At 43.1% G+C, this 25,978-nt stretch overlaps 1 protein-coding gene across 3 annotated transcripts in view; it reads left to right on the top strand.

The window, feature by feature from the left end:
- Window positions 1-25,978, top strand: part of UTRN (utrophin) — a 4,744,936-nt gene that overhangs the window by 2,191,318 nt on the left and 2,527,640 nt on the right. For all 3 annotated transcript variants that reach the window (XM_044069601.1, XM_044069592.1, XM_044069610.1), the window contains one exon: window positions 21,505-21,675. In XM_044069601.1, the coding sequence (XP_043925536.1) occupies window positions 21,505-21,675 (171 nt within the window). The remainder of the gene's footprint in view (window positions 1-21,504; window positions 21,676-25,978) is intronic.

The following is a 25,978-nucleotide window of genomic DNA, read 5'->3' as shown; positions in this document are numbered from 1 at the left end:
TAAATAGGCCAGCTGAAAGGCAATCTCTTCCTGACCAGCTAAATAAGTCAGATTGGTTGAGCTGTTTCACTTTTCTCTTTTAAACCACACAAAATAACAACTGAATAACCAAGAAAGAGTAAAAACGGACAAAGCAGCTACAGCACGGACTGTTTAATGTTAGCGCTTTTGGTTAAGGATATTCCTCCACCTTCTTCAGACATATACAATACAAAAAAACCACAGCACCACTTTTTATACATAATGAGCAACCTAATTAAAAACAATTAAATAATTAATTGAATTAAATACTTCATACCTAGAACGCAATAATTTAAAGGGCTAATACCTTTAAACACACACATGAATATTTAAAAAAATATATATATATGATGGTACCATTAACTAAACCATGTTCTCTTGTGTTATTAGCAAATATTAAAGTTAATGAAAATAGAACAAGTAAAGTAAAATAGAATAAAATTCTGCTACTGTCAACCCTCCAAAATGCATATAAATATGTTATTATATGACCATTCAATACAATTAATTAATTAATACATTTTGTGTAGTGAAACCCAATGACTTTATAAATGCATCTACACATGTTCTCTATAAAAATAAGACTAACAATAAAAATAAAATTAAAGAAAAATGCATCGTAAAAATTAGTAAATATAAACACCAATAGTAACTGTTATTATTAATGGCAGTATTATAATTAAGAGGAACCAAGTGTTTATTGAATGAAGCTGTCTAACTCTTAATTAATCCAAAAACCATGGAAATGTCACAATAAAGGCATAATAGACATAATAACAACCTCATCTCTTCAATGCTTTTAATTTGAGGATGCATTTAATAGATGCATACTCATTCAACCCTGGGGGTAAATGGGCAAGTGTTCTAATTTGCCATAGGACTTCCTGTTCTTCAAGCCATAGTTGCCATGGACCCCCCCTAAGGCCTGTTTTTACCTGTTGTATGACGGAAAATAGAAAAGAGTGCTCAGGATGTTCACAAATATGCCTGGCAAGTGCATTGGTCATGTCCCTTCTCCCTATAGCATAAAGATGTTCATAAACTCTTTTCTTTAATGACCTCTCTGTTTTACCAATGTAAAACGAGGGACATCTCCTGCACAATGCAGCATACACTGCACTTTTACTTTCACAGTTATATTTATCATTGATGGAATAATTTTTGCTGTTGATGTTCACCTTATTGCCTGATAAGATATGTTTACACTGTGGGCACATCCCACATTTTGACATGCCCATACTAGACTTTGTGATTTTAACAACTGTCTTTTCGACATGAAATGAGCCACAAATTTGTAAAGATTCTTGGGGCTTCTTGCAACATACTGATAAAATTGAATTTAATGAAGATCTCATTTTCCTTATGGTAGACATTAAAGACTTGTATACGGTTATCCCCCACCAGTTGGGTATTGAGTGGACGAGAAATTTTATGTTGCGTAAAGAGGCTTCTAATGATCAAATGTACCTAGTGGAAACACTTTTAGATTTAGTGTTGTTAAACAACTTTTTGGTGTTCAAAGATCAGTTCTTTCTCCAAAAGACGGGCATCGCCATGGGGTCTCCCTGTGGATGCAGTTTTGCAAACAGTGTACTTGCACACTGGGAACACCAGTTCTTATTCCAAAATTACATGTACCAACAAAATGTCACTTGGTACATTAGGTACCAAGATGACATGTGTTTTTTATGGAAAGGCTCATTAGATTTGATTCCTGAATTCATTAACAGCATTTCAAAAATGACCGATTTCCTACAATTTACCTATTCTATTGGGGTAGAGGAGATCTGTTTCTTAGATGTCAAACTGAGTAAGGACATTCCCAATAGCAAATTCAAGTCAGTGATCCACAGAAAGCCAACTCATTCAAATTCCTATCTCCACTTCTCTAGTAGTCATCCTTTTCATCAAAAGAGAAGTGTGGTGAAAGGGCAATTTGTGAGAGCGGCAAGAATGGTGTCTGAAAAACAGGATTTTGTTTGTGAATGTGAAAATCTAAGCTTAAAGTTTGCTATGAGAGGCTATCCGAATTCTCTAATAAAAGAGGTGATGGATGAAGTTCAGGTTAAAAGAGAAGCAGGCCATTTCAGGCCTTTGCTGGGAGGGGGAACTATGCATGTAGCACCAAAGACCAAAATAGGAGAATTATCATCTATTAATTTTATTTTTACTTGTTGCATTGATTTTAACCTAATTAAGGGGCATCATCTCCAAAAATTGGAACATTATTTTGGAGGACCAGTCTTTGGCCAAAGTGATAGGACCTCATCCAACATTTACATATAGGAGAGGGGTCAATTTAAAGAACCTTGTCGAAAAGACAGTTAAAATCACAAAGTCTAGTATGGGCATGTCAAAATGTGGGATGTGCCCACAGTGTAAACATATCTTACCAGGCAATAAGGTGAACATGAACGGCAAAAATTATTCCATCAATGATAAATATAACTGTGAAAGTAAAAATGTAGTGTATGTTGCGTTGTGCAGGAGATGTCCCTCGTTTTACATTGGTAAAACAGTGAGGTCATTAAAGAAAAGAGTTTATGAACATCTTTATGCTATAGGGAGAAGGGACATGACCAATGCACTTGCCAAGCATATTTGTGAACATCCTGAGCACTCTTTTCTATTTTCCGTCATACAACAGGTAAAAACAGGCCTTAGGGGGGGTCCATGGCAACTATGGCTTGAAGAACAGGAAGTCCTATGGCAAATTAGAACACTTGCCCATTTACCCGGTTGAATGAGTATGCATCTATTAAATGCATCCTCAAATTAAAAGCATTGAAGAGATGAGGTTGTTATTATGTCTATTATGCCTTTATTGTGACAACATTTCCATGGTTTTTGGATTAATTAAGAGTTAGATTCATTCAATAAACACTTGGTTCCTCTTAATTATAATACTGCCATTAATAATAACAGTTACTATTGGTGTTTATATTTACTAATTTTTACGATGCATTTTTCTTTAATTTTATTTTTATTGTTAGTCTTATTTTTATAGAGAACATGTGAAGATGCATTTATAAAGTCATTGGGTTTCACTACACAAAATGTAGTATTAATTAATTGTATTGAATGGTCATATAATAATATATTTATATGCATTTTGGAGGGTTGACAGTAGCAGAATTTTATTCTATTTTACTTGTTCTATTTTCATTAACTTTAATATTTGCTAATAACACAAGAGAACATGGTTTAGTTAATGGTACCATCATATATATATATATATATATATATATATATATGTATATATATATATATATATATATATATATATTTAAAATATTCATGTGTGTGTTTAAAGGTATTAGCCCTTTAAATTATTGCGTTGTAGGTATGAAGTATTTAATTCAATTAATTATTTAATTGTTTTTAATTAGGTTGCTCATTATGTATAAAAAGTGGTGCTGTGATTTTTTGTATTGTCTATGTCTGAAGAAGGTGGAGGAATATCCTTAACCAAAAGCGCTAACATTAAACAGTCCGTGCTGTAGCTGCTTTGTCCGTTTTTACTCTTTCTTGGTTATTCACTTTTCTCTTTTATTAGAGCATAGCTTCCAGTTCGTTGTCATTTGTTCAGTCAAGTTGAGCAAGCAGAGCATAGCTTCCAGTTCGTTGTCATTTCTTCAGTCAAGTTGAGCAAGCTAATCTCAGGGTGGCCCTTTGCATTTTTTGTGGGACTGCTGGATACATCCTTGTTGTGCACATATTTCAGCCTTTCTTTAAAACATTGAGTTCTTCTGCTTGTGGCATGTTCGTCACCCAACGCCCACCCAGCAAGTCCATACACCAGAAATAAGGGACAATAACGCTGGGTGTCCTGTAGAGTTCTACAGCAGCAGCAGAGAGAGAAAAGGGAGACTTTGAGTGGATTAAGTACCTCTGTTTTGCTTTTTATTGCTTATATTCACTAGCTGCACTATTCCGAGCATTTTCTATTAATTTTGCAACTTATTTGAGCTGTTTTTTTGAATTCTGATACCGTTTGCACTTTAACTGATAATTTTTAAGTGTTTTTCAACTGTTGAGGGTTACACACACAAGTGCCATTTTTCTGCTTTAAAAGTGTTTGTTTTACTGTATCTGTTTTAATTTTTGAAGAAAAAAAACTCCCATCTCTCTCTACTTGTTTCCTGCCTTTCTATAACCAGTAGTCTGTTTTTTAGATTTTGCTGAATTCTGGGATGTTTTGTAGTTTCTGTGTTGCCCAGACCTTACTAAGAAAGATAGAATGAAGCTTCTCTGTTCATCAGTGAGAGTGGTGAGCTTTTGAGCAGCCTGTCTGTCACTGGAAGAGTAGTTTCAGCTCAGAATCTGTAGTTTTACTGGCCATTTTGGGCTATTTCTATCCCTTTCATCTTTTTGTTTAAAAACTCGTGTTTGCGCAGTTTTGAGCATCGCACGATGCCATTTAACTAGGGTTAAACTATTCCCAGTGCCAGAAAGTCTGCTGTTCTCATATTCCCTCAGAACTAGCCAGTTTTCTAGTTTAAGCACTCAAAACTGTTTCCTTGTGCTCAGCACTTGTTCAAAACTCATTGCAAGCACTAAATAATCTGCAAATTAACTGAAGCACTCGCCTTTCTCCACTTGTTAGGAGGATAACAGTTTTTAGTGCTTAAAGTAATAAGCACCTATCCAAGCATGTCTAAGGGTCAGCTCACGGTATTTTCCCCTGTCCACCTGATGAATCTGGGCATTTTAGGGCAATGTAGCAATTGCCTCGTGCACTGACAACCTTCTCCTGCTACCAGCCAACACTACAACCTGTGAGAGATGCACTTAAATAGCCAAACTGGAAGCCAAGCTCTCTCCAACCAAGACTGTACTTAGTCAAGAGGAGAAGGTGAACACCTGCACCACACCACACTCAACACAGTCCATCAAAACCTACACCACCTAAACCCACACATAGTAACATAAAACACGCACCTACGTTCGCGGAGGCTCTCAATAAAAACTGCCCACACAACAGAGACCTCCAAAGCTGAAAAGCATGCGACCACCACCACCACCCCCAACACTACCCAAATGATGCACAGCTCACAAAATCAGTGTGCCACTCAACCTCAGCCCATAAGGCAAAACAATGTACCCAACACACTAGTCATAGGTGACTCTATAGTCAGGCACACTGGTCACACTCACCAGGCTAAACAAGGAGAAAGTTACGGTCAGCTGCCTGTTGGGTGCCATGATCCACCACTTAATGCAAGCACTCGGGTCACTCCACAGCAAGTACAAATATGACTCTGTCATTGTCTATATTTGTGTGAATGACCTGAAATGTACCTTCCTGGACTACATGAAAAGAGACATGGAGGAGCTCTCGATTCATATAGCCCAGCCAGGTATGACCCTAGCCCTGAGTAGCAGCCTGCCATCGCCCAGAATGATACCACAGTATGAGGCCAAAATGACTTCAACAATTGGCTAAGCTTCTGGTGTCATTCTAAAGGGATCCAGTGTCTGTCTGCCTGGGGTGACATGATCGACAGACTACGATACTTTGCTAGAGATGGCCTGCACCTGTTGCCCCTGGGATTACAGATACTGGCTAAGGCTCTTGCCACCCCTGTAGTGCCTTTTTTAGGCAAGGTTCAAACGACAAACTCACCACCATAGCAGGTATAAGCAAGCAAAATCTGAGGGTAATGCTACTCAGTACTAGAAGTCTAAACCTCAAAATGCACTCACTTTTGAGGTGCTCCTTAAAATGGAGAACATCGACATCTGTGCAGTGACTGAGACCTGGTTCAAGGCTCCAGAGAGCACCCCTGCATTACTAGGCTAAAACTCATGCCACACCTTTCGGCCTCCTAATCTTGACCGAAACACCAAAGGAAGGAGGCGTGTCCATATTCATTAAGGATATCCACACCTCCAGGCTAGTTGCTCAGCATAATGCATCCGAATTTATCCAAGTGCAACTGGGAAAGACTGCAGTCCTAGTTGTAGCTTGTTACAGATCCCCTGCCATGCCTTAGGATGCCCACTCTATGTTTCTTGATATACTGGGTAATATTAAGGTACAGCCCAATACCCAAATAATGGGCGATTTCAACTACCCCACCATCAACTGGGAAAACCTACTCCTGTACTAACTCATTTGCTCAACGCTTTCTGGAATTCATAAATTCCAATGCCTTGGATTAGCTTGTCCATACCCCCACCAGGGGGCAGCAGTATCCTGGACCTGGTCATTACCAGTATGGGCAACCGATGTTCCATGCCAGAGGTCAGCTCCTTGCTTTTCAGATCCGACCACAAGCTAATCACCCAAGACATCATTGTCCCGCCCCCACCCCCCATTAAGTAAACTACCATAAAAAACTTCTCGAGAGCCAACTTCATGCTTCTTAAGACAGAAGTGGCGAGCTTCACAACACCCATACAGACAGAAAATAGAGGTGTGATTGCTGAATCCTATACAAATGCACGGTATAAGCACATACACGAGTGCATGGATCGTGCCATCCCCAACAGAAACAAGATGCTATTCTCCAAAAATAGGAAGCCAGTCTGGTGGTCCCCTGCCATAAACAAATTCTACAACAGAAGGAAGAAGCTGTTGCAAAAAAAGAGTAAAATCCCCTGATTGCAGGAACTCGCTGGTCAGCCTCAGTAAGAAGTTGAGATCCCACATAAAATCCTCCAGAGCTAGTGACAAAAATGAAATCGCCACTGATTCTAAAGACTACCACAAAGCATTCTACAGCTATGTCAAGAATCTCAATGGCGACACTCAGATCTGCTCTGAGCTACAGCAAAATGACACTAGATATGCAGAACCAACTGATATTGCCAACATCCTGGCAGAAAGGTTCAGTGCAAACTTCACACCCCCCTCACCCCCCCAAAGGGCCCATCACTATACTGGAAAAATGCAAAACCCTTGTAATCATGGCTGCACAAGTAAAGACCGCACTCTCTACAGCCAAGAACACAGCGTCCATGGGACCCGACAACATCCCAGGCTACATTCTGCACAAACTACAGAACGAACTGGCACACTACTAAGTATCATGTTCAGTCATAGCCTCACTTCAGGCTTTGTGCCTACTGAATGGCGCACAGCGACGTTTTTCTCACTCCACAAATGGGGCGCTACCACGGACCCTGGGAACTACCACCCCATTAGCCTGATGAGCCAGGTCTGCAAGGCCAAGGAACGTATCATCTTGGAGCTTATAAACAAGGACATAGGTAACCTCCAAACTCTGGACCCTACTCAGTTTAGGTTTGTAAAACGTAGGTCATGTTTCCAAACCTGATTGACTTCTTTGAAGCAGTCACCAGAGCCGTGGACGAGGGCAAAGTGGTGCACACAGCCTATCTTGACCTCGCCAAGGCTTTCGACACCATCCCCCACTCTGGAAGTATAGATAAACTCACTAGACTGGACATAAATCCCTATGTCATAAGATTGGTGGCCAACTGGCTCACTGACACAACCCACACAGTGAAAGTAGCCGACTCCAAATCCAACTTCAGACCAGTGACAAGTGGAGTACCACAGGGCTCAGTCCTGGGTCCTCTCCTGTTTCGCATCTACTTCTCAGAAGTCCAGGCTAATACAGCAGATCTTTGGCTACCGAAGTTCACAGATGACTGCAAACTGGGTGCCATAATAGAATCACCTAATGATGTGGACATTCTACAAAGGGGCCTCACTGAGACTGATGTTTGGTGTCAGTGTCATGGCCTCAAATTCAGTGCCAAGAAGTGCATTGTCATCCCCTTTGGGAAAAATATGTAGCCATGAACTACCACATAAGCGGTAGGCTACTAAACTCCTTAAGTGTGATGAGAGACCTTGGGACATGGGTGGACAGTAGTCTCTCCTTTGATGATCACATTGCCACGGTAGTCAGGAAATCCTTCTACGTGGCACACCACATCACAAAGGGATTCACCTCCAGAAAAAAAGAGGTCATTGTTCCTCTCTACTCATCCCTCATCAGACCCATTATAGAGTACAACGCCTCGTTTGGCATGTACCTCACAAGACATCTACAACAACTAGAAAGGCCACAGAAATACCTCACTAAGAGGATTTCCATCCTCAAACAGATGCCTTATGCAGACCGTCTCAAAGAACTCCAGCCCTACTCTATCGCTTATCGCCTACTCAAAGGCAGCTTCTGCCTAACATCCAAAGCCATGTCAAACCCAAATCTGTTGGACATGCTACACTTAAAGAAACCCCTATCCCTCTGAGCCACACAGTCCAGGGACCCAAACTTTGCCACCACAATATGAACATGCTGGACGGATAGATTCCTGTCCCAGAGACTTTCCATGCTCTGGAACAGACTACCCATTCAAGTCAAGCAAAGCTCTTCATTAGGCCTCTTTAAGAAAAATCTCAACAATTGGCTGGGAAATAGGAAATTCCACCAGGGATCACTTCTGTGGATCTGCTAGACAGGTTGACAGAAAAATAACTTTCCTGGGTGGCGAAAGCCAGGGAACTTTTTTGGCTAGGCTTATATAGGCCCCAGGGCCGATAGCCTAGTACCTATCTATGAACCTATTCCCAAGAACACTAGTTCTTTCTAACCAGTTATGCAGTTTGGATTTGCCATCAAATGTATGTCTTTGGAAAGTTCCTCTTGTTGAGTACTTTGAAAGTATAGGGTCTACTCAAGTGCACCTGCTGTTGTCTTGTCATTAGAGGAGAAGCTTCAACTGTCATATGGGCTTCCTGTCTTCTTTAGCTCCGACATGGTAGCAGCACTACTGATGCTCTTACAGCATTGCAGATTTTATATATTTTAACTTGGTGGGACCAAAAGTGTCTTGAGAGGGGGTGGTCATACTGATGCAATTTTTTTTCTCCAAGCAGCCTAATGTTTCCCTCCCGTACTATACTTTAAGCACATAGGGGATGTCATTTTTTGATCATTTCTCTCTTTCAGTTATCAGTTCACTAGAATAGTCATAATTAATTACTGCTTGCCTTAAGAATCCCTTGGCAGTGTGTATGTTTTTTGCCCTGTAACACGCACTGGTTTGTACTCTCATGCTTTAAACACACTGCAACAAGTCCTTTTTTATTCAACTAAAAAAGTATTTTAGTTTCTTGCTAGCATAAAAACGGTAATTTAATTAGCTGCAGGACTCCTTCACTTTCACTCTGACTGTCATGTCAAATTTCTTGACGTTATGGTTTGAGGTTCAGCTGTGAGTGGCATTAAACAGCAGCAGTAGCTGATGTCCTTCAAGGATGCATCTGCAGTCCTTACAAATGGGTTGTCCTGTCGTCAGGCAGCCCTTCGGTCGGCCGGATTCCAAAGTCTGGGTCCGGCTTCGGCTGGTGTCGCACTTCACCCGACGTCATCACTGCAGTTTTTCGGGTATAAAGGCATCAGCCGACGCCATTTTCCTCAGTCTTTCTTGCCACGTGGCGCCCGAAGCAGAAGCTGTTCGCAAGTGCCGGTCGGTCAGATCCAGAGAATACTACTACCGAATACTACTTCGAAGACTTCTAAAAAGCTAAGTACCCCGTTGGGGACTCTCTCTTGCCTCAGCCGATGTCAGAGAAAGTGAATAACTGTTTATCTTGTGGGAAACAAATACCTCATAAGGATTTCCACTCCTACTGCATACATTGTTTAGGCCCAGACCACGACGTAGCAGCTTGTCTAGCCTGTGCTTCTTTTAACCGACGGACGCTTAGACGTCAGTCGGAGTTTGCTGAACAGATTTTCGGCTCTGATTTTGCCTATATTATGCCGTCGGATCCTCCGACAACGCAAATTACCAAAAAACGCAAAGAAAAGGACCGACACTCGCGGTCCGCGGTTTCGGCCGAAACCGCAATTAAGCAAAAACCGCGAGTGTCTCGGTTTTGGCCGAAACCGAGCAAGCGGTTCTTTCTTCAGCCGAAACCATGCCTTCTACCGAGGCCTCCTCTAACCTGGTAGAATCGGCTTCTGAAATCCAACCTTCTGTTGCGGTTTCTCAGGAATTATCAGGCACTATTCCCCTGGATATTTCAACCCCTGCACGTGGAGCTGCTAGGCCTCCAGCAGCCATGTCTATTAAGGCCTTTGCCAGGGCTAAAGCAGCCAAAGCTTCAAAAACGGTGCCTGCCAAACCCCCCTCACACAGGCCCAGCACCAGCTCCCATATGCTTTCTTTGGCTGAGGATCTAATTTCTTTAATTCGTGGATCCCAGCCTCATCCAGACAGGACCTCTCTCCCACCTCCAGAAAAGAGGCCTAGAGCAGAGCCCCCTGAGCCAGTATCCACAGATGATTCCTCTGATGACTCAGAACATACAGACCCTCCTGAGGCTCCTTATTCTCCTTACGAAGACTCTGATGCTGAAGAGTCCATTCCTTCAGCCTCTCCACCTGAGGAATTTTCCTTTGGGGAAACCTTGCATGCTATGAGGGAACAATTTCAGTGGCAGGGCCAAGATTTCTCAGACTCCAGAAAAAGGCTTAGAACCTTTCTACATTTGCCACAACATAGGCCTTTAGCTATACCTCCAGTTCTTTCTGTTGTAGATGATGCATTTAATGATGCTTGCACTGCTCCTGATTCATTACCTCCGGCTCCTGCTAAGCCCGATAGGTTCTACAGGGTCCCGGACACTCATCACCATTTATACAAGGCTCCCTTTGCAGATCCAGAGACTATCTCCCAGGGCCCTAAAGCTGTAGCAGCTACTTCTACTAAAAACCCCCTCCCCTCTGAAAGGGAATCCAGGTCCTTAGAGAGATGGGGTAAAAAAGTTTACACCTCTGCTACTTTGTCAGCTAGGGCTTTGAACTGCCAATTTCATATGATTCAATATCAAGAGTTTATGCTTGACCAGTTAACTAAAAAGCTGTCCTCTGAAGAATCTTTAGATAAAAAAAAAAAATATGTTCAGGAAATGGTACATAACATACAGCAGGTTAGTAACCATTATTTAAAATGTGGCTATGATGCACTGGAGGCTTCCTTTAGATCAGCCATGACTGGCACAGTTATCAGGAGACATGCATGGTTGAAAGAACAGGCATTACCAGACCATGTCAAATCAAAGCTTTTGGATGCACCCATGGACAAAGTCAATTTATTTGGTTCCCCTGCACAGCAGGTACTAAAAAAGATGGAGGAGAAGGCGAAATCTGTACAAACAGTGAAAGATTTCTTACAGGTTCAACCTCCAAGGTTTAGCAGGAACTGGCCCTCCAAGAATTGGTCCTTTCCGGACTCCTCTAAGACACAGAGAGGCAGGAATAGGCGTTCTAGAGGCAGAAACCAATCCAGGGGTGCCTACAGGGGACGCCAGTGGCAAGGTAACAACCAGCGAGGCACAGACGCAGCCACCACCACTACGACAACTCAATCACAGTGACTTGGCAGTGGCACCGCCTACCAGGGAACAACTAGAAGCACCCTTTGGCGGAAAGCTAACCTTATTTTCAAAGAACTGGCATTGCATCACAAGGGAAAAATGGATTTTGCAAACTATAGACCAAGGTTACAGGTTCCATTTCCATACTCTACCAGGAAAGAGAGGAATGCCAAACCTACCACCTACTCAAAGGGCAGAAGCTCTAAAGCAAATATCTCAACTATTAAGAATGAGAGCTGTGGAAAAGGTACCATCTATGGAGCAAGGAAAGGGATTTTACTCCAGACTCTTCCTGGTACCAAGAAAAGAAAACAAATGGAGACCTATTCTAGACCTGTCTGCTTTAAACACATTCCTCATTGTTCCAAAATTCAAAATGCTGACCCTACAGCAGCTTCTTCCCATGCTGGGCAAGGAGTCTTGGCTGGTAACTCTAGATCTCAAGGAGGCATACCTGCACGTCCCCATTCGACCAATTTGCAGAAGATACCTCAGATTTCTTGCAGGATCAGAGCATTATCAATTTTCAGCATTGCCCTTTGGCTTGTCTACTGCGCCCAGAGTGTTCACGGAATGCCTGGCATCAGTAATTGCTCATTGCAGACTTCAGGGGATCCAAATTTATCCCTTCCTGGACGACTGCCTGATACAAACGGACAACAAAAGCAAGCTAACAGAAGACTTGCAAAGAGTCATTTACCTGCTGCAAGCCCTGGGATACACAGTCAATATAAAAAAGTCAAGGCTGATTCCATCCCAAAGAATAACCTTTCTGGGTGCAGAGCTGGACACATCAAAACAAATGGCATTCCTAACTGCAGAAAAGAAAGAGCAACTACCTCTCTACTTCTTGGCATTAACAAAGCAGAACCATCTAACTGCAAGAAAAGTACTACAAGCCCTAGGCTTCATGGCATCCTGCATAATTCTGGTCCCTCATGCCAGACTGCATATGAGAAAGCTACAGTGGTACCTGAAGAATTTGTGGTCCCAACACAAGCACAGCCTAGAAACCAAAATTCCAATAATCCCATGCCTGAAGCAAGAGTTCCTATGGTGGGCTCAGGCCTGTCAATTAAACACAGGATTGCCCTTCTGCAACAGTCAACCAAGCCAAACCATCACGACAGATGCCTCAGACCTCGGTTGGGTGGCACACATGCTGGGCAAGTGCATACAAGGCTTATGGACTCAAGACCAGCTGCGCCTGCACATAAATCTAAAGGAAATGCTGGCAGTAAAATTGACAATTCAGTCGTTCAGACCATTTCTCCAGGAAGGTCAGTTGATGATAAGGACAGACAACACCACAGTTATGTGGTACATCAACAAACAGGGAGGCACACATTCCTATCCTCTATGCCGGCTGGCACTGGACCTATGCGATGTGGCTCTGAGCTACAACATTCAGTTACAAGCAATTTTTGTACCGGGAAAAGAAAACATTCTAGCAGACATATTAAGCAGAAATACCACAGATGCCCACGAATGGATGCTGCATCCGGACATCTTCAAAGCCATCACAAGAAAATGGGGATTACCACAAATAGACTTGTTTGCATCCCCACTCAATCACCAGCTAAAGAAATTCTGCACAAGGACATACCACCCACTTGCTTGGAAGGTGGACTCCCTATCTTTCAGTTGGAAAAATCTGACAGCATACGCATTCCCACCACTTCCTTTTATGCACAAGGTGCTTCTGAAGATCAAAGAGGACCGTCCAAGGATCATTCTGATAGCTCCAGACTGGCCAAGACAACATTGGTACCCATTGCTGAGGAGCATGTCTCGGGAACAAATATGGACACTACCCCTGATCCCATTACTGTTAACACAGAACAACTACAACATCCTGCATCCAAACCTGAAAACTCTGCAGCTGACTGCCTGGAACATTACATAAGAGCAATTAACCCAAATTTATCCCAAAGGGTTAAAGACATAATCCTGGAGGCTCGTAGACCTTCAGCAAGAAAGAATTATGCAGCAAAATGGAAACGATATCTCATTTGGAGTACTGCAAAGGGAAAAGATGTGACACTGGTAAACATAGCCAACATCCTGGAGTACTTGGCAGAGCTCTTCCATACAGGCCTGTCCTACTCTTCCATCAAGATACATGCATCAGCTATTTCAGCAGAATACAGCTTGGATCCTCCTGTCTTCTCTCATCCTCTGCTCAGACAGTTTCTGAGAGGAATTAAAAATGTAAAACCTCCCAGGAAACCACCATTGCCAGCATGGGACTTGAACTTTGTGCTAGAAAAATTGACACTTCCCCCTTTCGAATCAGCAGCAACAGCAGAATTACAATACTTATCCTGGAAGACTGCTTTCCTGCTGGCAATAACTTCAGCAAGAAGGGTCTCTGAACTACAGGCATTAATGGCAGTGCAACCCTTCCTGATCTTCCATCAAGATAGAGTGTCCATGAGAACAAATCCTACATTTATGCCTAAGGTGGTATCCGGAGTGTCATTAAATCAGGCTATCCACCTACCTACATTCTTCCCCAACCCACAGAACAGGGGAGAAAGACTCTTACATACCTTGGATGTACATAGGCAATTACGCTACTACCTGGACAGGACCAAGTCCAATAGAAAAACTGACCAGCTTCTGGTAGCATATGCAACAGGAAAGGAAGGAAAACCAATTTCAAAACAGACAATCTCCAAATGGATAGGAAATTGCATTAGATTTTGTTACTCCTACCATAGAAAGAAAACTCCAGAGAACATCAGGCCTCACTCCACAAGGGCTACAGCCACTACCACAGCTTTCTTACGAGGAGTGGCTACCAAGGACATTATAGAGGCTGCTACTTGGACCTCCGTGCATACATTTGCCAAGCATTACAATTTACCTTTATACTCTAGATCCCGAGCAGGTTTTGCCACTGCTGTTTTGCAAGGGATCCTAGCTACACCATAATCTCTACTCTTTTCCTCCTCCCCTAGTTTAGCTATGGTATTCTACCCATTTGTAAGGACTGCAGATGCATCCTTGAAGGACATAGTACAGTTTTGTACCTACCATAAATGTAGATGTCCGATAGGAATGCATCTGCAGTCAGGATTACCCACCCACCTTCCCCTCTGAGGTACTCCTAGGGTATTTGCCATCCTTCAGCTAGCTTGGGGGGGATCTATTATGGTGTATTTGTTTGTATATATGTACTTACATGCTTATTTTATGTGTTTGCTCTCTACTATTTGGAAACATTGGCATTTATCCAAATTTAGCCATCCAAGAGGGCACCTGGCATCTGGGGCAAGAAACACTGAGGAAAATGGCGTCGGCTGATGCCTTTATACCCGAAAAACTGCAGCGATGACGGGTGAAGTGCGACACCAGCCGAAGCCGGACCCAGACTTTGGAATCCGGCCGACCGAAGGGCTGCCTGACGACAGGACAACCCATTTGTAAGGACTGCAGATGCATTCCTATCGGACATCTACATTTATGGTAGGTACAAAACTGTACTTTATGACTCCAGTGGCAGGGAACTAAGACACGTGAGTGATGCTTCATAGCAATAGAGCTGCAAATCCTTAAAGACTTGATACTTTATGATCTTATTTGGGGGGTGGGGGGCATGGCATAAAGAACGTGGTAAAGAAATTGCTTGTACAGTTCATGTAAACATCTGGTGTTCACTGAAGAGCCAAACAAGTACCATGCCATGTGATAAACAGCCAAGTATTATCTCATGTCTGGCAGCTCATAGAACATTCTGTTGGGATGAAAGTGGACCATGGGAAGAGGAAGTGTGTTTATGCTGTCGTTGTCGTTTAAGCAACTTCTTGAAACAGATTCCGGTTTCCTGTAATGTCATTTGAGCACAGCAGTGTTAATTAGTAAGCAAACATTACAACCTTTAATGATCATCTTTACTACTACTACTACTCTGATCAGCTTTAATGTTGTGGTGTGACCCCTGTAAAAATCAAAATGGAGTCCAAGCCACTGAAATACTGTGCTGAATACACTTTAAGATGTTCATCGTGTTAGCCTGCGGTAGTCATCACACTTGGATTATCCTGCCGTCAGGCGGTCCCGCAGTCGGCCCGAATTCCAAAGTCATGGTCCGATGTCGGTTGCTGTCGCTTCTTCCCTGACGTCAGTGCGCCAGGAGTATACAAGAGGCATCCAACGCCATTTTCTTCAGTCTTTCTTGCCGCGCAGTGCCCGAAGCAGAAGCAGTTCGCAAGTGCCGGTCGACCGACACCTGAGATTTTCATTTTGTATTTCAGTCCGAAGTCTTCAGTAAAGCTAAGTACCCCATTGGGGAGCATTTTCTTGCCTCAAGTCCGATGTCAGAAAAAGTTAACAATTGCATTTCTTGTGGGAAGCAAATACCTCATAAGGACTTCCATTCCTATTGTATTCCTTGCCTAGGCCCAGACCACGACGTCACAGGTTGTCAGTTTTGCGCTAGGTTTAATAAACGCACTATCAAATGCCGTTTTGACTTCGCATGGCATTACTTTGGTAGGAAATTTAATTATATCATGCCGTTGGAGCAGCCGACGACCGCAATTCATAAAAAACGCAAGGATAAGGACAGGCAGCCTAGGAATAAGCCAGACCCCGAGGCCTCAGCTGGGCTTGTTGCTGGTTCTCCGGTTTTCAGTGAGGCACCTACGCAGCCCCTGACAACCGCAGAGCTGGAACCCCAGACAGCTGTCGACTCCCAAGCAGAGACTACTAGGCCGACACAGCCATCTACCGACACCGTAGCGGAATTAGACACCGGTGCAGAGGAAACACCTTCGGTTGTAGAAGGTGTCTTCAGACCGACTACACTCACCATTAAATCTTATGCTAAGCTTAAAACTCCTTTAAAACCTAAGAAAACTGTTCATCAGTCTACAGGTCAAGGCCCCATGCCTAAGAAACAGATGCTTAAGATGGCTGAAGATTTAATTACCCTTATCAGGGGTTCCCATCCCCCTCCTGATAAAAGACCAAGACAAGAGGAGGATTACGCATCCTCTGACCAGGTTTCTCTCTCCTCAGATTCTTCTGAGGAGCAGGATTACACTTTTCCACCTTATGAGGATTCTGATGCTGAAGACTCTATTCCCTCAGCATCTCCCCCTGAAGACTACTCCTTTGGGGAAACATCACATACCATGAGGGAACATTTCCACTGGGAAGGCCAGGATTACAGATTCTAAGAAAAGGCTCCGAGAGTTCCTTTTATTACCCCAGCACAGACCTCTTGCTATCCCTCCTGTTTTAGATATTGTGGCTGATGTCTACTTGGAGTCTAGTTTAAATCCAGACTGTCTACCTCCTGCTCCAGCCAAACAAGACAGATACTACAGAGTACCTGACTCACACAAATTCCTTTATAAAAGCCCTATAGCTGACCCAGAAACCATATCCCAGGGTCCTAAGGGAGCAAAAGCTTCTATGGCTAAAAATCCTGTGCCCTCTGAAAGAGATTCCAGAGCCCTAGATAGATGGGGAAAGAAAATATACACCTAAATTGCCAGTTTCACATGTTGAAATATCAACAATTCCTGATGTCTCAGTGAAAACAAAAAAATGAGCTCACATTCACAACAGCCTGAATTCAAGGAAATGCAGGATCTGTTGCATGCAGCTGAACACGTGGGCAAGCATACTTTACAATGCGGATTTGATTCACTGGAAGCTTCCTGTAGAGCAGCTGTTTCTGGCTCTGTCATCCGTAGACATGCTTGGTTAAAAGAGCAAACCCTCCCTGACCATGTTAAAGCAAAATTATTAGATGCACCTTTACAACAGGATGTATTATTTGGTGTCAAAGCAGAAGAGGTTTTAAAGAAAATGGAGGATAAGGCTAAATCTATGCAAACGGCCAAGGATTTCTTGCAGGTACAACCCCCTCACGTCAGCAGACATTGGCCAACAAAAATTGGTCCTTTCCAGCTTCAGACAGATCACAGAGGGGCAAATACAGATGTCCAAGGGGCAGAGGTCAGTCACAGGGCCCTTACAAACCTCGCCAATGGGGTTCTGCTACCCAGAAAGGAGGAGAAGACAGGCCCCAAGCTTAGCAGAAGGCAGACACAATAACTATCCTCAAACTACCAAGCAAATCTCTCCTGGCAACACCCTTGGGAGGAAAACTAGAAGTTTTTTGCAGACAACTGGCACATCATCACAAAAGACAAATGGGTTCTAAACATTGTCTGTCAAGGATACAGATTCCACTTTCATACCTTACCAAGGATCAAAGGAATGCCAAACCTGCCACCAAATCAATGGGCAGAGGCACAAAAACAAATTACAGCTCTCATGAACATGAGAGCCATTCAACAGGTACCTACATAGGAGCAAGGACAAGGATTTTACTCAAGACTCTTCCTAATTCCAAGAAAGGACAAAGCATGGAGACCCATTCTGGATTTTTCAATTCTGAACACCTATCTGCAAGTACCAGAATTCAAGATGCTAACACTACAGCAGCTTCTTCCCATGCTGGGCAAGAATGCTTGGCTAGTCACTTTGGACCTCAAGGAGGCATACCTGCACGTCCCTATCAGACAAAATTGCAGAAGATACCTCCGCTTCATTGCAGGTCCAACGCATTACCAATTCTCTGCACTGCCCTTTGGCTTATCTACTGCACCCAGGGTCTTCACAAAATGCCTTGCACCAGTAATTGCATACTGCAGACAAAGAGGAATTCAAATTTACCCATATCTGGACAACTGTCTTATTCAAGCAGAAAGCAAGGACATTCTTTTACAGCATCTGGCATTTGTCAAATACCTTCTAAGTTGCCTAGGGTACACAGTAAACGAAAATAAATCAAAACTAGTGCCCTCACAAAACATAATATTCCTGGGTGCCAGCTTGAATACAACGGCCCAGATGGCTTATCTCACGCCAGATAAACAACGACAGCTGTTTCAATATTTCAAAATAATGGCAACAAAGACCCAACTCCCTGCAAGAAAAATTCTGCAGGCCTTGATATTCATGGCATCTTGCATACTACTAATACCATTTGCAAAACTGCATATGAGGAAATTACAATGGTACCTGAAAAGTGTATGGACTCGCCACAGCTTGGAAACAATGATTCCACTCATTCCCTGCCTTCAACAGGAGTTTCTGTGGTGGGCACAGGCATGTCACCTCAACAAGGGTCAACCTTTCACCTTACCCACAGCCAGGCAAACTATGACAACAGATGAATCGGACTATGCCTGGGGGGCACACATGGCAGGACAGTGCATTCAGGGCATATGGACTACAATTCAGAGACACCTGCATATCAATCAAAAAGAAATGCTAGCAGTGCAGAATGCCCTAACAGCTTTCAAGGACCTTCTTCACCCAGGACAACTACTAATAAGGACAGACAACAACACTGTTATGTGGTACATAAACAAGCAAGGGGGCACACATTCCTACCCTCGATGCAGACAAGCCAATGACCTTGTGGAACACTGCTCTGTCTTACCAGGTTCAATTACAAGCACAATTCCTGCCAGGAAAGAAAAACACATTGGCAGACGACGACCTAAGCAGAAACATCATGGATCCACACGAATGGAAACTAGATCCACAAGTATTTGCAATGATAGCTCAAAAATGGGGATGCCCAGACATAGATCTGTTTGCAAGCCCCCACAACCACCAACTTCAAAAATTTTGCACGAGGACCTTCCATCCACTAGCTTGGAAAGTGGATGCCCTCTCATTCAGTAGGAAAACATTAACAGTATATGCCTTCCCTCTACTGCCTCTTCTAGCAAAGGTACTGCTGAAGGTCAGATTAGAGAGGCCACAAATGATTCTCGTTGCACCAGACTGGCCACGACAACATTGGTATCCAATTTTAGGGAACATGGCCCAGGGCCCACCATGGATTTTGCCACAATTTCCTCACCTGCTCACCCAGCGAGACAATCTGATTCTACACAGCCAGCTCAAGACTTTAAACCTGTCTGCATGGCAAATTACCTAAACAACCAGCCAACACCTTTATCCAAAGCTGTTATGGATGTTATTCTGGAGGCCAGAAGGCCCAGCACCAGGAAAACCTATTCAGACAAATGGAAAAGATTTTGCGCCTGGAACCAGGCTAAGGGCCTAAATCCCCTGGAGCTGAACATTCCTCAGATTCTACAATATTTAACTGAGATGTTACACAAAGGGCTTTCCTTTTCATCTATTAAGATCCACGCCTCAGCAATTTCCGCTCATTACAGCACGGATCCTCCTTTATTTTCACATCCACTCCTAGGACAGTACCTCAGAGGGGCTAAGAACTTAAGACCGCCAAGGAGAGCTCCATCTCCTACTTGGGATCTCAACTTTGTCCTGGAAAAGCTTACACTGCCGCCCTTTGAACCAGCTTTTTCAACTGATTTAAAATTTCTTTCATGGAAAACTGCCCTACTACTAGCAATAACCTCAGCTAGAAGGATCTCAGAGCTACAGGCACTAATGGCATTGGAACCTTTCCTCATTTTTCATCAAGACAGAGTTTCTCTACGAACTAATCCTTCCTTTATGCCAAAGGTGGTGTCCAGTGTGGCCCTAAACCAAACCAACTTGCCCACCTTCTTTCCAAATCCCCAGATCAAAGCAGAAAGACTCCTGCACTCTTTGGACATTCACAGGCAATTACGTTACTACTTGGATAAAACTAAGGCTTTCAGAAAAACTGACCAGCTCTTTGTAGTCTATGCTACAGGATCACAAGGAAAAGCTATCTCAAAACAGACCATTTCTAAATGGATAGGACATTGCATACGTTTCTGCTGCACACATCATGGGAAACCAGTACCTGCTAACATTAGGTCCCACTCTACCAGGGCTACAGCTACATCAGCAGCCTTTCACAGGGGATGTGCCAACCAAGGATATTCTGGAAGCTGCTACTTGGAGTTCAGTGCACACCTTCACTAAACACTATCACTTACCTCTTTACTCTAAGACTAGAGCTGGTTTTGCCACTGCAGTTTTGCAGGGCCTACTAGCTTCTTCTAACCCTGTTTGACTCCACCTCCCCTCCTTAGCTTTGGGATTCACCCCAGGTGTGATGACTGCAGCAGGATAACACGATGAACATAGTACAGTTTTGTACCTACCATAAATGTAGATGTTCGAGTGTTCACCCTGCTGCAGTCCAGGTTACCCTCCCTTACTTATCTCTACCACTTTATCCTATACTACCTCTGTGGTGTATTTGCTTGTACCTAAGGGTTTTGTTTTATTTTTATATAGCCATATGTATGTATGTGTATGTATGTATGTATATATATATATATATATATATATATATATATATATATATATATATATATATATATAGCCTACCTTTTGGGGGCACCTGACAATCTGGGGCAAGAAAAACTGAAAAAAATGGCGTTGGATGCCTCTTATATACCCTTGGCGCACTGACGTCAGGGAAGAAGCGACAGCAACCGACACCGGACCAAGACTTTGGAATTTGGGCCGACTGTGGGACCGCCTGACGGCAGGATAACCCAAGTGTGATGACTGCAGCAGGGTTAACACTCGAACATCTACATTTATGGTAGGTACAAAACTGTACTTTCTCCTGTATTAAATTGGCCCTACTGGTCACTCAAGTAAGTGTAGTCAGAGCCATAGCTAGGTCAGTTTGACAACATGGGTAATCCCCAGTGTGTGATAACTTCCTTAACCCGAGTTTGAAATTAAAAAAAAAAAAAATTCCAAAATAGAAGGAAAAAAGACACTAGCTTCTTGCTACAATTACTGACCTTACTGAAATGAATACATTTATTTAAGCAGTATCCGTATTTGCCAGAGCTTCTTAAATGATTACCGTTCATGCACCTATGCCTGATTGGAAACTTTTATGTGGTGCTGCTCATGCCCCGTAACAGCTCGAGCACAGGTTAGTAACCATGTTTGCTCCAACCATGGTGCAGTATAAAATGTGAAAATAGTTTGAAATAAAAAAGTATGTTTACAGAGCTTAAACAAGTTTGTTAGTGTGATATTTTACACAGTTTATATCAGCAGCAAGGCTAGTATCCTGAATTAGCTTTTTAAAATGTAATTTTTAAACAGCATAACTTTACATTAATTTACCCCTTGTGTCTTTATTCTTGTAGGGGATGATCAGCCGAACTACAAGTACAGGAATCTGCCTCTATCCATCTGATTACTTAGTGGAAATCAACAAGGTACTTTTGGCCATGGCTGACACAGAGTTGCTCTTGAATGCATCTGAGCTGAACAGTGGCCTCTATGAAGACTTCTCTGGACAGGAAGATGCACTTAAGGTATGATAATTTGTCATCTGATAGACAAGTAGTTAGCAGATTATTTTGTTGCATTGGATTAGAAGTTGTGTGAGAGGCAGAGTAACATGTATAGATAGAAGTAATGGAGCTACAGACTGTATTCTGAGTTTTGCTAGTTGCTTGTTCTCTACTGCATTTACTGTTGGAGACTCCGTTCCCAAAGTTAATGCTTTAGCATACAAAATATGACTTTTTGGATCAGGATTTCAAAAGCAGTGTAGCAGCAAGGCAGTCTTTCTGTCATGAGGAAATTGTTTTCTTGATATGCATGTCGTACCCTTTCTCTGAATATGCATGATACGTGGAATTAAAACACGAGAAGAGATCCATGCATGTTTAACTCCTTGGCAAAGTTGTGTTGCAGCTTTTTTTGCAGGTTTGCAGTCACTGTCTTCCAAGTGCCTGCCTCACTGTTCAGGGTTTACATAATATGATTCAGAAATATGCACTGCAGATAAATTGTATTATGTTTGCATGGCATATTTCAGGAAATAAACAGTAATGGAAGGTGTCTTCAGGTTGTTACTGTAGCATTCAGATGACTGTGTATGTAGAAGTGGAGGGAATGAATGGGACTGATGTACAGCCTAAGCACACATTTTCAGTGTGAGACTATGAATAGCTGGTACTGTGGGAATAGAAATCATGTGTTGTTTTATGCTTAATTTTAGTGAATTCTGGAGTATTTACCATAGCATTTATTCTGGATAGAGTATGTATACCTCCTGACTGTTCCAAAATCTACAGGGCAGATTATATAGTGCATTTAGTGATGACCACCTCTGGGAATTTTTGGAGTTGTCAAAGAGTAGTGAAGAAAATTATGTAGGAATGTGAGATGTACTAATTGGTTCTCTGAGATAGTAGCTGATGCATAGAATAGCCTACTAAGTTATATTAAAGCGAGCAGTAGTTTAGATATTTTTAAAAACAACATTGACACTTATTGTGGGAATGATTATTACGGTGTATTGGCAGGCTTAGATGTGCATTATTGCCCATGGCTGAAATATTTGCATGTATGTGTTAGTCCAAAGATCCTTAAAGCCTATGGCACCTCCTGCATCCAGGAGTTCAGCACAAGGTAGGCCTGGGGGATATGTGGCTACTGTATCCATCCAGATGTTCTTCGTGTTTCCACTGTTGCAGTCATCACACTTGGGTTATCCTGCCAGGGGTAGCCCTCAGTCGGCCCGAATACCAGAGTCTTAGTATTTCTGCGTCAGTTGCTTTTGCTCCAGGACTGACGTCAGGTCGTCAGTGGTATAAAAGCAGGCAGCCGACACCATTACATCAGTCTTTCTTGCCGAGGAGCCTGAAGCAGAAGCAGTTCGCATGAGTGCTGGTCGGCCGCTACCTGGATTTTCATTTCCGAAATTGAAGTTGAAGTCTAAAGGCAAGTATCCAATTGGGGATCCTTTTTTCTTGCTCTAACTGATGTCAGAAAAAGTCAACATTTGTCTCGTCTGTGGAAAGCAAATACCACACTGAGATTTCCATTCTTACTGCGTCACCTGTTTAGGTCCAGGCCATGACGTCCGTCGCTGCCAATTTTGTGCTTTGTTCAATGCCTGAACTGTTCTTCGTCGGGCCCTTATTGTAGCTAAATATTTCGCACTCTATCTCCGTATTCCAAAATGGCTTCGGTAATCCATCCAACTACCGATCTTCCGAAAAAAGTAAGGATGAAGACAGAGACAGACCACACAGGTCCAAAACTGCCGACAACGCTTCAGTTAAGCTAGTCACCAGTTCACCGGTACTCAGGTGCTTTTGCAGCCTCTGATGCCCACTTCGATGGATTTGCAGGCCACTACCGAGACCCGTTCGAAGTCCGGTATACCGTGAGACTCTTCTTTGACTACGGAACCTGCGGATGTCTCTACTTTGGATGGGTCCAGAGCCGCTGTGCAGGCACCAGCTTCTGAGGAACTTCTTCGTACTACCGATATTCGACACACACCAACGACTTCTTTCGCATCTTCAGTTCTTTCTAAAACTACCGAGTTTCTAAGGTCCAGAGTATGAGCTGCACCTAAAAAAAAAAGGTGACCCAAACTCAAGCGCCTACTTCCTTGCCACAATCACAGATGCTTAAAATGATGGAAGACCTTATCATGCTGATTAGGGGAAGCCAGCCTTCCCCTTATCATGCTGATTAGGGGAAGCCAGCCTTCCCCTGCTAAAAGGAAAAGAGACTTGTCCCCAGCAGCTTTATCTGACCAAGACTCCAACGACTCTTGAGATTTCTGATTATGAAGACATGCCCTTATCTGCTTATGAGGATCCAGATGCAGAGGAATCCATTCCTTCTGCCTCCCTCCCCTCCAGAGGATTTTTCTTTTGGTGAAACCCTACATACTTTGACAGAGCATTTCCATTGCGAATCCCAGGATTATTCTCAGTCCAAAAAGAGACTTGGGGAATTTTTTAGAATTACCACAGCACAAGACCCTTTGCTATCCCTCCTGTTCTGGATGTTGTGGATGATGTCATTATGGAATCCAGTCTAACTCCTGATACTTTACCTCCTGCTCCCTGGAAACCTGACAAGGTACTACAGAGTCCCTGACTCTCTCAAATTTCTTTTCAAGAATCCTACTGCTGACCCAGAGGTCATCTTTCAAGGACCTAAAGGAATAAAAGCAATCACAGCTAAGAATCCCACCCCCTCGGACAGGGATTCCCGAGCCTTAGACAGATGGGGTAAAAAAGTATATACCTTTGCAACTCTTGCCATTAGAGCATTAAATTGTCAGTTCCACATGCTGAAATACCAGCAACACACTATGGAACTTAAGCAAAAATGATCTGCCTTCCCTAACTGTGCAGAAAATAAAGAATTACAGGAACGTATGCATTCTGCAAGGCAGATCAGTAAGCATACCTTGCAGTGTGGGTTTGGTGCCCTAGAAGCTTCCTGTGGGCACCAGTCACAGGTTCTGTACTTAGAAGACATGCTTGTCTTAAGGAACAGACCTTGCCAGATCATGTCAAATCAAAATTATTGGATGCACCATCGAACAAAGACAATCTGTTTGGCACCAAAGCAGAAGAGGTTTTAAAGAAGATGGATAAAAAAGCTAAGTCTATGCAGACAGTTCAAGACTTTTTGCAAGTCCAGCCTTTAAGACTCAGTATGCATTGCCCCTCCAAACATTCGTCTTTTCCAGCCCTCTCAAGGCCACCTCAGACTGGACCTAGGGGAAATAGACCCCCCCCCCCAGACAGCAGTCTCAGGGTATGCAGAGATCTAAGCAATGGAGTACCTTCACTTCTAAAACAGGGAGTGCTAAGCCACCCCCTTATGGAAAGAATTCACAATGACTTGTCAACTCCTCCTCTCACCTCTGTCCATCTGCTCATGCTCCTAGGAGGAAAACATGCCTCCCATGCAAAAAACGAGCCTCCATCACCAACAATCGAAGGGTCCTCAACATAGTGTCCCAGGGGTACAAATTTTATTTCCACATGCTGCCAAACCCAAAAGGGTTCCAAGATCTTCCTCAAAACCATTGGTAGAGGCACAAAACCAAGTTCATTCCCTGTTCTCCATAAGGGTAATGTCCTGCAGAACAGATAGGCCAAGGTTTCTATTCCAGACTTTTCCTGGTACCCAGGAAAGAGGACACCTGGTGCCCAGTATTAGATCTATCCATTCTAAACGCCTTCCTGGTGGTACCAATATTCAAATTGCTCACCCTACAGCAGCCTCTCCCTATGCTGTCCAAAGATGCCTGGTTAGCCACCTTAGACTTAAGAGGCCTATCTGCCTATCCCAATCAGAGACTCTTAAAGAAAATATCTATGTTTCAGGGCAGGATCGATGCAAAATAAGTTCTCTGCACTTCCCTTTGGCTTATCCATGCTCCCAGAGTTTTCACAAAATGCCTGGCTCCAGCCATTGCTTTATGCAGACAAAGAAATATTCAAATTTACCCTTACTTGGACGACTGCTTGAGTCAGGCAGACAGTCAGGAAAAGCTGTTACAGCACCTGACATTTGTAAAGGAGCTCCAAACCTCACTGGGGTATACTATCAACGAAAAGAAATCCAAATTAGTCCCCAGTCAAAAGATTGTATTCCTGGGAGCAAACCTGGACACAGCATCCCAGATGGCATTCCTAGCTCCAGAAAAACAAGCCTACCTGACAGGCTACTTCTCTCAACTGGCCACCAGAACCCAGTTATCCGCAAGGAAAATCCTGCAAGCTCTAGGGTTCATGGCCTCCTGCAGTCTACCAATTCCATATGCCAGACTGCATATGAGGAAACTTCAGT

The sequence above is a fragment of the Protopterus annectens genome, chromosome 1.part0, assembly GCF_019279795.1.
Source record: "Protopterus annectens isolate FY-2018-M chromosome 1.part0, PAN1.0, whole genome shotgun sequence".
Lineage (NCBI taxonomy): Eukaryota > Metazoa > Chordata > Ceratodontiformes > Protopteridae > Protopterus > Protopterus annectens.
The sequence above is the reverse complement of the archived record's forward strand: the minus strand, read 5'-3'. Positions and strand labels throughout refer to the sequence as shown.